Source organism: Myotis brandtii, unplaced genomic scaffold, assembly GCF_000412655.1.
Source record: "Myotis brandtii unplaced genomic scaffold, ASM41265v1 scaffold115, whole genome shotgun sequence".
Taxonomy (NCBI): Eukaryota; Metazoa; Chordata; class Mammalia; order Chiroptera; family Vespertilionidae; genus Myotis; species Myotis brandtii.
The window spans coordinates 12,278,557-12,295,341 of NW_005353967.1; the positions used below are offsets into that span (position 1 = coordinate 12,278,557).

Here is a 16,785-nt window from a genome sequence, read left to right on the forward strand (position 1 = left end):
GTGCTGATGTCCACAGCTTTCCCTTCGACCTGGCCCTCCTCCTGAGCACGCGATGCTATTTACTGGAACTCTTTCCGTCTGAGGATGCCCCAGCAGCACCTGTTGCCAATACCGCGTTTGTCACCACCACCGGTCTGTTAGAAGACTAACGCAGCCACTCAGTAAAGTTACCCGCTGCTCCCCGAGCTGGCAACCTCGGCCTCATATTCTGATACGCCCTCCCTGTTAAGTCTGACTTTGCCTCTGATGCGTTTCTGCACCTGACTCCTCTCCCCAGCCCTGGCTCGGGGCTTCTGCAGTAGAATGAGATAGGGCCCCCTCTCTGTGCCTGCTCTCCTTGCCTGTGCCACCTCCATCAAATCCCTCATATTATTGAAGCTATTTTTTTAAAAAAGACATGCACTTAATTATGTCTTTTAACTAAAGAAACACATCCCATGGGTTGCCTTGATATACATGAGTGTGGTGGTTCCCAGAGTGCGGTCGCCAGACCACCTGCAGCAGCAGCAGGAGACCAGTTGGAAATACAAACTCTCGGGCTCCAACCCAGACCTACTGATTAAGTCACTGGTGCGGGTGCCCAGGAATCCATGGCCTAATCCTCAAGGTGATTCTGATGCACTCTATGGTTTAAGAACCTACTATGGGTTCTAAAGCCTGGCTGTGCATTAGAATCACCAGTGGAACTTAAAAAACACACACACACACACACACAAAACTCAGGCCTCAGACCAATTAAATCAGAAACATCAAGTGTCTGGCCTGGCATCAGTATATAGCTTTCTAAAAGCTCCCCAGGGGATTCTGATACATAGGAAAGTTAGAGAACAACTTAATCGGTAAAATTCACTTTCTTAGCGGAATCTGAAGCATTCTTTCTCAGACTTGAATGCACATGGGAATCACCTGTGAAGCTTCACAAACGACTGATGCCTGCCCCCCACCATACCCCATTCTGATTTCATTGGACTGGAGTGTGACTTGGCCATTGGGTTTTGTTTTATGTTCCCCAGACTATTATGTTATAAAGTGAGCCAAAATTAAGAATCACCATTCTTGCCCTAACCGGTTTGGCTCAGTGGATAGAGCATCGGCCTGCAGACTCAAGGGTCCCAGGTTCGATTCCGGTCAAGGGCATGTACCTTGGCTGCGGGCACATCCCCAGTAGGGGGCGTGCAGGAGGCAGCTGATGGATGTTTCTGACTTTCTGCCCCTCTCTCTTCCTCTCTGTAGAAAATCAATAAAATATATTAAAAAAAAAAAAGAATCACCATTCTAAAGCTCAAATTCTGAAACTATAGTGTGCCTAAGAATCACCTGGAGTATTTGATAAAAATAGAGACCTCAGGGTTCCACCCAGGTGATGACTCACCTGGAATACTGCCCTAAAGGTTATTTCCAAGGGGTCCTCAGACTTTTCTAGTTTGAGTTTTGTTTTGTTTTTTTTAAGAGAGAAAGAGTAGGAAGGATGGAGGTAGAGAGAGGGGGTGGGGGAAAGAGGTTGGTTGCACATGCTCCTATCAGGGCCGGGGATTGAACCTGCAATCCTGGTATGTGCCCTTGACCAGGAATCCAGCCTGTGACCCTTTGGTATGTGGGCCAGTGTTCCAACTACTGAGCCACACTGGCCAGAGTTCTAGTTTGTTCTTTATCCTCTATGCTCTCCACAAATCACTGCCCTGCCCTAATTGCATCAAATTAGTTCCTTAAATATTTGGAGAAAATGTGGATTATTCAAGCCAATAAATGGTCTTGAATCAATCGATTAGCAATTTGGAAAAAAAGTAGACTGCTATTTTACTGCTTACACCCAAAAAGTTTCACATAGTTAAAAAAAAACTTAATTAAGAAAAGAACCCATAAAAGTACTATAAAAATACGGTTGCATTTAAAAAATAATTTAGGAGTAAAGAAACACAATAAAGGAAGACCACCAGGAGGTTCAGAAATGTTATAATTTCTTCTTACAAAACTATCGAAATTATGGACAATATGAATGTCCATATATACAAAAATGCTAAAAAAAAAAAAAGTGGAAAGAGCAAAATTCAGACAATTTTCTAACTGTTGGCCAGAGTTTCTATATCAGAATACCTTTATCTTCCATATTCTTTATGTTTCAAAGCTCCAATTATACCTAATTTTTTTTTTCAGAGAGCCTTAAAGACCCTGTCTTGCTTTTTGAGAGAGTAATTACAACTTTTTTACACTGCCTGAATACACCCCGACATCTCTGAAGGGTTCAACACCTTGTAATTAATAACTGTGGCTCCTTAAGGTAGTAATTCTCTAAAGGTTGATATTTGCACCTACCGAATCTCAGAGAAGCTTGTTCTCAAGGATGAAACAAGCTTCCTTCACCCCATCCATCAATTACTTAGGATCCTGCGCTAAAAATATCATGGACACATGTATAGAACTAAATAGAATAAATCCTCAAATGGACAGGTCCCTTTTCTGCAATGAGGAATGACTAGAATAGTTAGAGGGATCTTATGTTTGCTTCTAATAATCACTTGTTAAATTGAAACCCCATGCTCTGATTTTAACTGTCATAATAATTTTAAATGTTTTACTATTACATGGACCGAGTAATAGGCATTCTGCCTATGAAAAAAAATGAAAGCATGAGATGTGCAGTTTTAAATCCAATGTCTCATTCATTTATTTTTAGGTATTGAACAAAAGGAACACTGGGTGTTTCAACTGAATAATCAAATGATTAAAGTTGGTAGTGAACCTGTAAATAAGATTATGATTTATGGATGCTTTCTTTCCCATGTTTTTCTTTTATAGAGACTTTTACTCTTAGCCCAAGAACATGGGAATGATATACAATTTAGGTTGAGGATGTTCCTGTTTTAGAGGAAGGGAGAAATTGAGTTTAGAGGAGAGGAGCTATGTGGGTTGGTAGGGTACCTGTAATAACTTACTTGATTTAGCTAAGAGCACACCCGTGGGCAGGTGGCCACGTTTTCAGAGTGTCGACATGGTAGGAAGGTATTTGTTTGGGTTGATAGGGAAGGAATCTCAGGTCTTAGTCCTGTTTTGAGAAAACTTGGAAGTCAGAGAGCAGTGAATGTGTGAAAGGGGCATTGAACTAGTTAGTATACCCGAGACAAGGAAGAGGGAAGTTGGCTTATAGAAGGAAATAGGAAAGTAGGGGGGAAATCCAAGACTTCCTAGTTAAGAGCTCTAAAGGGCAAGTGGAAGTTTTGGAATAGGTTTGCAGTGTACAAGGAAATCCTAGGGCCATGGCTGTCCACCCTGGCTGCATTTTAGAACCACCTCATTTAAAAGGGGGTGCAGTAGGGCCTGGCCGTCAACGTTTTTAAAGTTTCCCGAGTGATTCTCCTATGCACCCCAGATTGGGAACTGTTTATTTAGCTAAGGAAATGGAAGAGGGAAGTAAGGCAAAAATATTAGAGGAGAAAGACCATGGATTTTCAAGATCTGTATGGTTTATGGAAGCTGAAAGTGAGAATTCAGACTTGTTAGATACCTGGCACATTACATATTATTTTATTATGAAGCTGTAGAGTTGAGTGTCTTTTATTTTTATAAATCTGAACATACTAGTATTTCTGGAGTTAGAAACTGAAAAAAAATGATTAACAATTTAAAAGAAAAAATACACGTTCTTGCTTCTTTCAGATAGAATTCCTCTATAGCAGAGGCCAGAGGAACATTTAGCGTGTGTTAAATGAGACCGCTTTACATTTACTATTCACTTTTTAACTAAGAGCAGCTGAAAGGAAGAGGCTTATAATAGAGAATACATTCAAATTACATTCTGTGCAGGTTATATGGACGTGCATTTCACTTACATACTTCCCCTTTGACTAGAAATTACTCAGCAATTGAAGCAAACACTCTTAGGAGAACCGATTTCCTGGTAGCATCCATCCCTCTTCTAGGTAAAAAGGGAAATTCTTTGTATCTAATTATGGTAAAGAATTGAAATCCCTTCATGCAAGACAGAAAAATATAACATTCATACCCCAGGTTATATTCTTTACCTCAATCTTTTATCCAGTTTGGAGACTAATTAACTATCTCAGACTAATAAACTGCATTGAGTTTCATAAAATTGCATGAAACTACTGTTACAGTGGCTATGGTCTCACCTCACCTTCCTTGACCTTACAGCTGCTACTCGGTAACTTTAAGCAAAGGCTAAAATTAATCTCCTCCCTATTGCTGGGAAGATGAATTACTGTAGATGGGAAGAAAACATACAACTAAAAATCAACTTTCCTCATCACTCGTGACATTCACCAGTCTTTACCCGGGATCACCTTGAGATGTGACACCAATTCAGAGTAATAAGGAAAGGTCAACGGAAAGCTCAAACCTTCTCAAGAACCCATTATAACGCATCTCCAAGGGATTCGAGTCAATGCCATAGCATTTCAAATACAGGACACAAATTCCAGGGGAACGGCTTCATGAAATGAAGACAACAGGCATCGGTGAGAGCTGTATGACATAGAAATTGACCTGTTTGGGGAACTCTCTCTCACTCCCTACATCTTCTCCCCCCTGCAACTTCATCACAATTCCTTAGAAAGCTTACATGCACAATTGTTAAGAGTCTGTTACAACACAGTGCACTGAGAGTATTTTAGTAAGTAGTTTTGATACCTTAAGGGCTTCTGTTTAAGAAAGTTTCTTTTTCACATGAATTAGGATCCAGAATTGGTTTCATAAAATGAGTCTAGAGTTGATGGTGTACAGATCTGCATCTTATCAGTAGATTTTTAGTTTTTTGGGTCCTGTTTGCCTATTTAATCTGTTCTGCCAGGTAGTTCAAACCTCTGTTCATAAATAGAACTTAACACATAATTATTAAATCAGAAAAAAATCATATGTTTCTAGTTTACTACATAACAGGGCTAGGTTAGGCACTGAGAAATCAAAATATACTTTTTGTTTGTCTACCCATATAACCAGAATTTCTCCCTCACCAGCATTTAGAATTACAAATTAGTGAGAGGAAGATAAAAATAGAATAGAGTGCACATGTCATTATATTTCATTTAGTTTTACCAATGGTGACAGGAGACAGAGTGATTGAAATGATCCGTACCCAAACTTCAGTATTTAGCCTATAGAATTGTCCTCTGCAAACCTCTTCCGAGCACTATTGGCTGGTTTGAGCACCTGAAACCAGTTAGGACTGTTAACTCTGTCAGGCACTAAATAACGTGAGCTGGAAAACTGTTCCATGCTCTCAAGTACAATTAAAAAAACTATAACCATTTGTAAGTGTTTAATTAAGTAATATGAGAACTAGAACCGAATGTGACGTTTTTATATATAATTGCACACAGTGTGGACTATGAGTACATTTTAGCATATTCGAAATTATTTGTGGCAGTGCCTCCATTAAGTAAAAGACTAAAGCCTACCCAGGTATTCAAGTTTTGCTCTTAATTCTCTCTCACACTCCCAAGCCCTATCCTCCCTCATTCTTCCCCATCTCAGTTAATTCACTATCTACCCCTTTGCTTAGTCCTCAAAACCAAAGAGGTTCCGAGAGCCCGGAGTTTAAGAAAGCTTTGGTTCATTGTGTGTGATCCGCTCTACTTGAAAACCCAGGCAGATAAGCCTGCTTCTCTTCCTTGGCCTGCTGTGGACACTTCACAGCTTACCAGGGACAGTTCCACTGAAGGCCAGTCAAGGTTTTCCTGTGTCCACTTAGATTCTGAGCAGCTGTCCAGGTTTAATGAATATCCTGCCATGACATCTGGAGAGGAGCCAGTTTCTGAGACAGCTGTCTAAGTGAAAGGAAGATTTCTAACTCTTGCATCAGCCGGGTCTGGGAGGCAAACTTCTCAGGAGACTTGAACTGTTTTTTTTGAAAGTTCATTCAGCCCGAGGTTCCCCCATAGCTGGCATTCCTCCTGTAAGAAGATCCGCGGTTGGATGCGGGAAGTTAGGTCTGCAGGTTTTTAAGCAGTGCCAGTTGCCGAAAACCTCCAACACTCATTGTTAAGGTTTAAAACATCGCAAGTCATTTAGGCAGATCAGTCAATAATAACAATAAGGATTCAAGTGGGGGCTTCTCTTTGATCCTCTGGGAGTTTCACATGGCATTATCATTAATTCTTGGATTCCCTCAGTCCTGATAGAAAAATCAAGGCAACCAGAAATGATCATTTTGCGAGCAGACAGCTATTAAAAGCGCATTAATAATCTATAGTGGGTATAGCATATGCCTTTTAAAAAGATTTGCAGCCTGTTTCTCTGTGGTGAAGACACAGGACTTCTCCAGCCTAATTACAAAGCAATCAAACAATTTAATTAATCTGGAAATCACTTTCTTAACAATAACTGCCTCGAAAATGAGGCACCCTGTGCAGCGCCATTAGGTAAAGCACCATTTTGATATATGCTTGTTTATTAGCCTCGCTAGTTCCCCCTGGGGATCACAGAGTTAATTACCTACCCAGCCGCCTGACCACTGCTAAGGTGTTCTTCACCAGGTCAGAAACATCTGCAGCGGTACCAGCAGTCTGTAAAGTGTCCTAGCTCTCAAACATCCGAGAGGCAGCAAATCCCCGGGAGCAGCAGGATTTGAGTTATAAGCAAGTGCAGCACATATGGGCAGAGAATTAACTGGCACCAGTTTTCATTTGAAGGTCTCTCAGGTATTGCTCTGCAGATGGGGGGATGAATTCGGAAAGCCGTGCTGTGAGGAGTGAAGGTCATGTATAGGACTTTGGTTTCGATCCTTCTTGCCTTCTCACCCCGGGGAAGCTCTGTGCTTGTCCACAGCAGTCTGGCCCTCACTTCTGAGATAGGAATATACAAGGTGTGCTTTATAATTTGATCTGTTCTAAATTTGCGGTTATTTTGATCACTATTTAACTAAATAGTGTCCCTGAGTCTTCAAAGACTGAGTCGATAACAGAAATCAAGGTTTATTTTAAGTAAGAACAAAAGACTTCAAAGATTGACTTCTACCTACCTGATCTGCTAACCTTATAATTTCTCCCAAAGGAAATGTGAGGAATGTTTTTGGTAATAAATGACAAAAATCTGCACAATACTCATCTGCCATTTTCTTCTGTGACCCGCCCACCCCACTTCTCTCAAAATTCTCTGTCAATGGGACAGCCATTCTCCCAATCTACCCACATTGGAAACAAGGGTCATTTGTAGTCTGTGACCTTTTTCATCACTTATTTCTAGCTTATCACCAATTATACTTGGTTTGCTCACCTAACAATTTTTCTATTGTCTTTCCATGTCTTAGCCTAGCTCCTCAGCCATTCCCTTGCCCGCCCACCCAGCGCAGTCATGCCAAGTTAAAATCCCTAGCATCTCTCTCTTGCCTCCATACATCTCCTTAGGCTTCCCACTAGCTACTACCAGTACATGTAGTTGACAGTTCCCTGCTTCCAGGGAGCCTGTCTCTCCTGCATCTGGGTTGTTTCTGTCCCCTTCCTGAGCCCTTCTATTTCGTCTCTTACCTCCAGCTTGCTGAGCTGCCCTCAAATTAAGCTAGTCTCTTGACCCTAAGGAGTTGCCAGGTATTCTGTTTACAACACCCTCATTTTCTCTAATAGCTCACTACACTTAAGAGCCTTTGAAATAATGTTGTGTGTGTGTGTGTGTGTGTGTGTGAGAGAGAGAGAGAGAGAGAGAGAGAGAAAGAGAGAGAGAGAATTTCAATTTAGTTTTTCAATCTGACATGAAACAAGAAGAAAGATCTATGAATAGTAAGACAGTACAGAAGGCTGTGTAGTTTTGAAGTTGAAGGGGTGGGAATTTGGGTTAGGTTTTACAGCTGTGTAGGAGTTCATGAGAAGAAAATGAGGAACATGTTCAATGAATGGGCCTAGAAAGGCAGCACAAGATGGAAAGGCAGAGCCTGAAGGTTTTTCTTTCTTTCTTTATTTTTTTAAAGCAGATTTAAGTTAACTTGCCTCTGTATTTCTATCTCTGCCCATTCATTCTCAAAGTGATGGGTCACTGTGTATTATAAAATGTTATAAGGCTTCCTAGGGACCACTCACTAAACTTTCTAAAAGTGAAAAGGGTTTTAAGCTAATTCCTTGTTTTTCCCTTCTTCCGACTCTTAAATATATTCACTAAGCACTCTGTAGTTAGTGTAGTTGATCTCAGATAATCTCCAGATACAGTGCTTTCTTTACAAAGAACACAGGGCTAGGAACTGGTGACAAGTTCCGTTGGCCTTATTATTTGTTCTGTGTGAATAGGCTCGCAGGGATTGTTCTGAAAGCGCCTTGGCTTCCAACAATCATTTTGTTTCTCCTAATAATTTACTGGCAGTGTGCTCTATATGGGGTGTGAGCAAAGTGAACATTTTTTCCCGAGTGGAAAACAAAATTTACATGAAGATTTCTGGCAGTAGATTTGTTTCTCTTTAAAAAAAAAAATTTTTTTTTTAGCCACCCTGAAATTATGAGACCTTTTAAGGCATATGAAGAGTGATGTACCACCTAAGTTGGGGAGGGGGGCGAGGGGAAAAAGGCGGTTGAGAGAAGTTGAAAGCACTTAATTTAGCCATGTAGATAAATGGACAGAAATAGTCCTGGATTGCTGGATGGCAAAAACAGAATCCATTCTCCAGGGGCCCAAGGAACAGCAGATGCAAAGGCAGATAAATTTGATTGCAGCAGGGGAAAATGCTTCTCGACTCTCTACCCACAAAGAAATGGGCAAAGAAATGGGCTTTTCCGTGCTTCCCCGTTAATGGCTCTGATTGTGCTATCTGTCATAAAGTTAATGGCATCTGTTGAAGGCATCGCTGTGAAATTTGCAACCTTGAGTTAATTGAAAAATTTCAGTAGAGGTGTAGCCAATCCAAAACTCCTCAAGGTAACAGTAAACTTACCCTCTTTAATGTGTTGGTCTATTCTTTTGGCACAGAGGTAATAAATTGTTTACCTCTACCACGAGGTACTGACTTTAACGTGCAATCTTGTATTCCTTACACCTAATTACAATTGTCACTTCGATTGCAAAACCAGTAATGTGGCAACTGGCTTGCTGTTAAGGATGAAAAATACCTTCCTGATTATTTTCCCTGTCTCCAGAACGTACAGGATTAGTTTGCAGCCTTTCCTCACCTCCTTATTGAAACCAGCCACAGTCCCATCGGGTCCTCAGATAATGCTGCCAATCTAATTAAACATGCGGAGGGAAGCAGGGTGGTCTGGAGTGTCCTCAGCTTCCCCACACCAGCTGCCTGCCAAGCTTTCTGAGTGATCAGCAGCCGGCTGCGTGTTCTCACGGCCCCCACGGAGCTGTCCTCCTTAGAGTGAGCCGTCCGTCTGTGCTCTGTCCCCCCAGAAGGTCTTGGGGAGGCCCCCTGTCAGCCTGTGTGTGACTGTGGCTTTTAAAGCCTGCCTGGCCAGTCACAGCCCAGCTGCTTAGAAGCAGAGGGCTCTGTTGAAGAAAGTATTGAAAAGGGCGAATCCTACCGGGCCACTTTGGCCATGCGGAGATCGACCTGGGCTATTTGAGACATAGGCCTGGACTGCAGTATTTATGACTAGTTCTAACATATCCATCCACCTTTAAAATATGTACTAGGGAATATGAGGATTTATTTTCCAGAACTCAGACTTTTATTCTGTTTACTACAAATTAAAGCCACTAAGGCTCCCTCTCTAAAATAGAAAGCCCATCCCACCCGGCCCCCTTGAAGCAGACGCTTCCGCATCCATCCTGCTGTTTGAAATGCTAGCACATCTGGGAGGGTGGAAGCCCAAACATTCGTGTGTCCGTTATTCTGTAGGACTGGAATATTTAGGTTATTAAACATGTGGAGGGCTGCTGGCTGGTGATATAGGGGAATGAGGTGATTCATATACCTTGTACACTTGGAATGCTGTGCTGGAATTCTGTCCCCTCCCCCCAAATTCCTGCTGCAGGTAAAACTAAAGCATTTTGCAAAAGTGGACAGAAACTTAACTACTAAAGAGAAGAAGATTCTGGATGTGGATAATGATACAAAAAACAAGATCATGTTGTAAACTTTGTCCTTCTTTCTCTCTGCAGGCAATAGCCCTCAAGATAGCCCAAGAAATTTCTCCCCCAGTGCCTCAGCCCATTTTTCATTTGCACGGAGGTAAGGACTTCTTGTGAGTTGAATAACAAAATGTTATGCAGAGAACCACACTCCCACTCCCCTCAACTTTCCCCTGAGCCCCCTGCACCCTTGCCTTCAGCCTTGTGAGGTCCTGCCTCTTACATACCGTAGGATCTTCTCTGAACTCCCCTGGCCAAATACAGCATTGGCTATCGCAGAACTTTGTTATAACTCTTGCTTTAACCATTTTAGAGATGATTTCTGCCTTGTGTTAGAGTTATCTCTACCTCTCGGTCCTTCACTCGATGGTGGGCTCCCACCGATAACAGGAAATGACCATTTCCATCTTTTCCCCCATGCTTAGTACATGACTTATACATGCTTAATGCTCAACAGATTTTTAGTGAATTTTCTGAGCTTACAGTATAAGGACTTGATTCATCTATGTGTCCTGGGGCAATATTTTATTATTGTTGTTGTTGTTGTTTTTGAAATGCACTTTTTAAAAAATAAAAATGACTTTTGGGGGGGTCACAAGGTATCAGCTCTAAGATGCCCCTTTACTTGAGATCATCAAGCCATCATTTGATCGATCCCCCTGAGATAAAGCCATGCGGGAGCCATAGGAAGGTTTATGTTTTCTATTGTAGTTAGAATTGGGCACCAATATCGAGGATATCTGCCTCATATCTGGGTCATTGAATCAAGAGCAGTGTTGCCCTCCAAGGACAGCCAAGGACAGCGGGGCATATAATCTCATATAGAAACTTGTTGAATCAAGAGCAGTGTTGCCCTCCAAGGACAGCGGGGCATATAATCTCATATAGAAACTTTTCAGGGCCAGATCTTCTATTATGATTTCACCAAGTGCGAGGGGTCTACCCAGCCACCTTTCCTGTGTCTGTCCACGGAATTAGTGTACTTTACCCTGTCAGATTCAAACTCCACCTTCCTGGCCCGATCGTCCCTTTCACATACGTACCCTGTCCTTTCCTGCCCAGAAATAACACACAGAAAACAAAATGCCCTTTCACGGAGGCCTCTGAATATTCAGGATAAATTCAGTTGATGGTCTGAATGTCCTAGATATTTGCTGAATTTTCCTCAGAGATCTAGTTATACCTTGAAGTGGATTAAAGTAGCACTAAAAGACACATAGTAAGTTAAAAAAAAATAGATTTGTTTTAACACTTGTTACTGACTGGCCAAACTGCAGTGTCCTCACTGCCATTTGTCAGCATGTAGTGCATTTTATATTCCTGAATCCAGAGGAGAGGATCTGTTTGCAGTATTTTCAGACTTCTCTGTAAGTAAGATTCCCTTGTAAACATTCCCGCCCCGTGTGTTTAAATGTTCATGTGTGAGGTCTCGGCCCTCCACCATGAGGAGGACACGGAGGAATTAAGACATGATCTCCCAGAACTTCCTGAAACCCATCCCCTGATTTCCTCTAGTTCCAGCTTTTCTTCTTTGAGCTCCTTGTTTTAAGCACTGTAAAGAAAATGGGGAAATAAACTGGTCCCACAAAGCCTGCGTTTGCCCAGTGACTATTAATTCATGGCAGTGCTACTCTTATCAATGAAAACAAAAAAACTTTTAGAAATTGACAAACAGGAACCCACCATAGTCTTTAAAACACACATCTCTCTCTCTTTCTTCTTAAAGAGAATGCATTTAATTATTTTAAGTAATAAGAAAAATGCAATCTCATTACAGCATGCATTTAAACATGACAGAAATCATAGCCTCTTAATCCTGCCAGATTTATGAAAATGAAGAGAATCTAATAATTAAGTGGGTGACTGGAAGACAGATGAATCTGGTTTCTTAGCTATTAAAAAAATACACAAACCCCCAGGCATGCTAATTTTTTTTACAAATAAACCATAAACCGTGACAGAAGATTATCATGGGAGACCTCTAGTTCATTTTGCATGAATTTCCAGATGGAACTCTCTCCACACTCTTCAGAAAGTATTAATTTAGACAGGATATGAGTGATCATCTTTTTAAACTTTTATTCAAGTAAATAGAACCCGTGTTTGCTGTGAAAACTCCAGTTGGCATATTTTTATTTACCTAGGGTCTGTCTCTTGCATTTTAAAGCTCAGTTTCATTTAGAAAACATGGAAATTCCTCTCCGGGTCCTCCGTTGGCTTCCATTTGGTATAAATTTCTGAGCCTAAAAAGTAATGCCGTTCTGAGACTTCCACATTTTATTATTTTGTGTATTTGGTCCAAAAGAGGAGAGATTGCTCTGTTTTTCAACTTACTCTTGGGTATAGGGATGATGATCAGATGATTAATCGTTTCTGATCTTAAACCATGTGATAAGTAATACTCCCCCTGTAGACATCCTCTGTAATGTCATAGTTTAATTTCAGACTCAAAAGTATGATGGACACACTTTCCAAATTATCTAATACATATTTGAGAGTAAATTCATCTAGTTAATTTTTTTAATATCAAGTTAAAACAAAAGGATGAAAATAAGCATTGTAGTATAGTTGATTTTGTCCAAAGCAAGGAAACACATTTTTACTTTGCTAACTACAGTACTGCTAACTACAGTCCATCTGATCGTGGAGTTACTTAACTTTTTTTCCTTGATGGGAAGAATAACATTGTTCTGCCTTTCCCAGAAGTTGTGGAGACTTATTCTTTATAAATTGCTTTCACTCTCGGGCTTATAAGCCCTGAATAAAGCCATGTGTCTCCTACTTGCCTTGTTGTTATTTACCAGGTTAAATATCAGGATATATTTCCACAGGCAAATGACTGGAACAGACCTGCCTGCTGAGTTCAGGTCAAAAGGCACTTGTTGAGCGCCAGTGGGCAGAACAACCTACTAGTTATGTTCAGAATTCTTTCTGGAGTGAACTTTAGTTGGTTACATTATATTAGCTTAGTCCAACTTCAATTAGAATATAAAGTGCATCACCCAGGTGACTCTACCAATTAAACAAAGAAATCTGCTTCCTTTTCTTACAGTTATAGCAGCCAGGTTGATATGAGAACTTTTCATTCTTTCTTTGTTGTTCACCATAGTAATCTAAATTTTTGTGAGTGGTGTTGAGATGTTTTGGTTTTTTTGCCCATCTCTTTGTATCCCGTGTTCCCATCAGATGTTTTCCCCTTCTTACTTTTTCATTTAGCAGAACACTGAGATTTCCACCCACAAAGAAAAAGCTTTTTTTTCCCCAAAAAGCCTTGTTGTTTTGGCAAGAATATCATCTTGTCTTCAGATAACATTTTATTGGTAGCTACTGCAAAGAAAAGACAACATTGTTAGTGGGATCCAAATTGCACTTTTGAGATAGCTTTCTTGAAGAAAGGGGCATTCTCTCTGAAGTACTATATATAGCATCTATAGTAACTTCTGATGTGCGGTTGTCATGGTAATAAAAATGCAATGGTCCTGTGTGCTCCATTTGAGTAAATAGACACGGACAACTTAGGGAACTTTATGAGACATAAATTATTTCTGGTCCGTGATGCACAAGGTCCCGAGCACATTTTTGTTTAAACGTCTTTCTGGTTGTGTGTTTTCTGGAATAAGCAAATGTGATTTATGCTTCAGAACTAATAAGAACATGACTCCTCTTGGAATTGTTCATTCATCTGAAATAAGTTCATCGATACCTGAGGGAAAGGAGAGTTAATGAATCTCAAAACAAAATCATGGTGGGGGAAATTCTGTCCCTTACTCTTTCCAGAGACTAGTTTATGATAATTGCTATTAAATGTACTGAATAATCCTTTTAAAATCACAGTCTTTTCTTGCTTTTAAAAATTGGAGGTGTTTATTAAAGTACAGGCATTGGTTTTTAAGTCTGTCATAAGTAGCCAAAGAAAACAGGACCACCTGCGTCCTTTTATTTGACAGTTGGGTATCTTTAGAAGCATGTTACTATAATTGTCTTCTTCTTAAATCTTGAACATTTTTCAATGGTTTAAAAATACTTTTAAAGAATATATGACTTAATTCTCCCCTGGTATATTTCCCTTAATTCTCCCCCTAATTCTTCTCTCTGGTATATTTACAAACATCTTATTTTGCTTCTTTCTCTTAAAACATTCTTGATTCAATTGTACTCCAATCATGGTCACAGAAATGACAGGTAAATGTTACTGAAATCTTCACATTGTAGTCCCACTGTGATTTGTCCACTTGGAACTCTCCATTTCGTCTTTGTGGACCATTTGCATTTCTCGGAGGCAGCATCCATGGTAGCCTAGGATTACATTTTCCCTTGATCGTAATTTAGGCTGAACTGTCAGTTTTTTTTACATGAACATCTAATTGTGACATTTCTCAAATTCACGTCTAATGCTGTTAAATTCCCTGACTTCAACTTAATGGTGAATATGTCTGATAAACGTGGTCCACTCTCATCTCTCATGTAGTAAATTAATATAATCATCAATTATAAAAAGTCTGCATTTGACACTCCATCTGAGGATGCAGTGTAGCTCTTTATAGAGTAATTTTTTCCTGTTTCCTCCTTGCTAATGGCTCTGGAAGGTCAGAGAGTTCAGAAAATTTGCTTCTCGCTAATGAAGCAATGGCTCTGGAAGGTCAGAGAGTTCAGAAAATTTGCTTTCTGGTGTCTCCTCGCCTTAACAACAGTATTGTCTCTACTACTTCATTAACTCATCTGAGACCCTTGTAATGACGCTAATTCATTCAACCCAGAGAGCTACCCGTCCCATCACCATTTGGAAGTAAAACTACTCTCTTTAAGACTCCTGGCAGCTTTGGCTCTACGACTGGTGCGGACAACTCCACTCTTTGCATTCAGTTTCGTCCCTAGCACAACATTTTTATTCTACCCCTGCTGTCGGTTAGAGCAGGCTGCATACTCATAAACTCTGCAAGAGGCTTTAGCTGAAACACTTTCTAAAGCCAGGTCGTGTCAGAATGGAATCACTCTTAAGAGATTCTGAGCATAAGGTCAGACACTTTCTTAGTGCCAAAGTCATTTGCCACTTAAGGCTTGAGCCAGCCGTGAGCCTGCTGATCCTTTCTTCCCCAGGCAGGATGAGTAGGACTGTTCCCTGGGAGACAATAAGCGGAACTGTCTTTAGGATGTAAGGAAAGTCCCCACCGGCTTGCAGCACGGAATCCAGGCCCTTCCAGATCACGGCCCCGTTATCAGTTTCCAGATTAGAGTGTTTTCCTCCTCGGAATCCAGGCCCTTCCAGATCACGGCCCCCGTTATCAGTTTCCAGATTAGAGTGTTTTCCTCCTCCCTTTCTGTTTTTATTCGTGTGAATCTGCTGAGTCTGACCATTGTAATTATCCCAGGTATTCATTTTGTCAAAGTGTATTAGTGAGAGATCAATAATATGGATCCACCCATTCACTTTCTCCTTGTTTGGGCATATTGATTCAGTTTAAATAAAAGTCAACCTGCTGTATAATTTTTGTTTATTCTGGCCCCTGCTGAACATTTCCACATCCTCACTGACCATGTTTGTGTCATTTGTTTGACTAAAAGTACTTGGTTTCCCTGGGATTCCCGGGTCACGGCACTCCACTGTTGGCCTAAACTAATCTCATATTCTCAACAGAACTGATGGACGCCGCTGGTCCCTGGCTTCTCTCCCCTCCTCTGGCTATGGGACAAACACGCCCAGCTCCACCGTCTCTGTAAGTGTCTGACGTTCCCCTCTCCCTCACCACCTACAGCTCTTACGCTGGCCATGTTTTCTCCGGGTGTTTCCGGGTGGGGAGGAGAGGATAAATGCTGTATGTCTATCACTCTGAATAGGTTATGCATCAACTGATGAGCTAACAAACATAAAAAGGACATCCTTTTTGCAGCAAGCTTTATTTTATGCTATGGTGCACCAATTGAGTAAGTCCCAGGATCACAAGCTTGAAGATCAGGAGCTTTCCTTTTCATACCATTTGTAGTTTGGGATGGAAAACACAATCTCGTTTTATTGCTTTGGTTCCACGCCAGTGATAGTAATACTGACAATGCCATTTGATGGCCTGGGTCTTGTTTTCTTGTGGGGCTTAGATGCAGAGTATTTGTATGTTTGGGGTGTTTTTTGTTTTGTTTGTTTTTCTTCTTCAAAGAAAAAAAAAATGGCCAGCCTTAAATTTATCTGTGCCTTCTGGATAAGAACTTCCTTTTAAGGAGAGATTAAAAGAACTTCGTAGTAACTTAAGATAAAGAAAGAGACAAGATGAGACCATGAAAAAGGATGGAGGAAGGAGGGTGTTCTCTGGCTCCAAGCGATAGCATTTCAACAAGAGCCCTAATAATTCCTGGCAACAACTCAGCAGGTCAGATAGGTGCTTTCTCAGTTTAAATTAGTGATGCTGTGGGATCTCTGTCTCTGCAGAGCCTTGGCCGCTGGTCATTTATGAAGACCTGGTATGTTGTATGTGTTCAGTGAATACCCACGGGGTGGTCCAAATGCTCTGTCCCAGCCAGGAGTGTCACCTGGTGACTTTAGAACCCCTTTTGATTCATTTCCATTTTGTCAAAATCTGTGGTTTATTGAGGAGGGCTGTCCATCCACTTTGTTTTTTTTCACAGACCCAAGTACCATGCTAAGCATTATAAAGTCAGCCACTTAATAACACTTAAATTGAAAAGAAACTACAATTAAATTTATAAAATCTAACTGGTATCATTACTATCTTACATGTTTCTGAATTCCAGGTGCAAAATATGTGGGCTTTTGGAGCCCCTTTAAAAGTG

The 16,785-nt window shown here is 40.8% G+C and overlaps 1 protein-coding gene across 8 annotated transcripts in view; it reads left to right on the plus strand.

Moving 5' to 3' along the window:
- MAST4 (microtubule associated serine/threonine kinase family member 4) overlaps positions 1 to 16,785 on the plus strand; it is a 464,303-nt gene that overhangs the window by 377,369 nt on the left and 70,149 nt on the right. For all 8 annotated transcript variants that reach the window (XM_014549223.1, XM_005857968.2, XM_005857963.2 and 5 more), the window contains 2 exons: positions 10,036 to 10,105; positions 15,641 to 15,719. In XM_014549223.1, the coding sequence (XP_014404709.1) occupies positions 10,036 to 10,105; positions 15,641 to 15,719 (149 nt within the window). The remainder of the gene's footprint in view (positions 1 to 10,035; positions 10,106 to 15,640; positions 15,720 to 16,785) is intronic.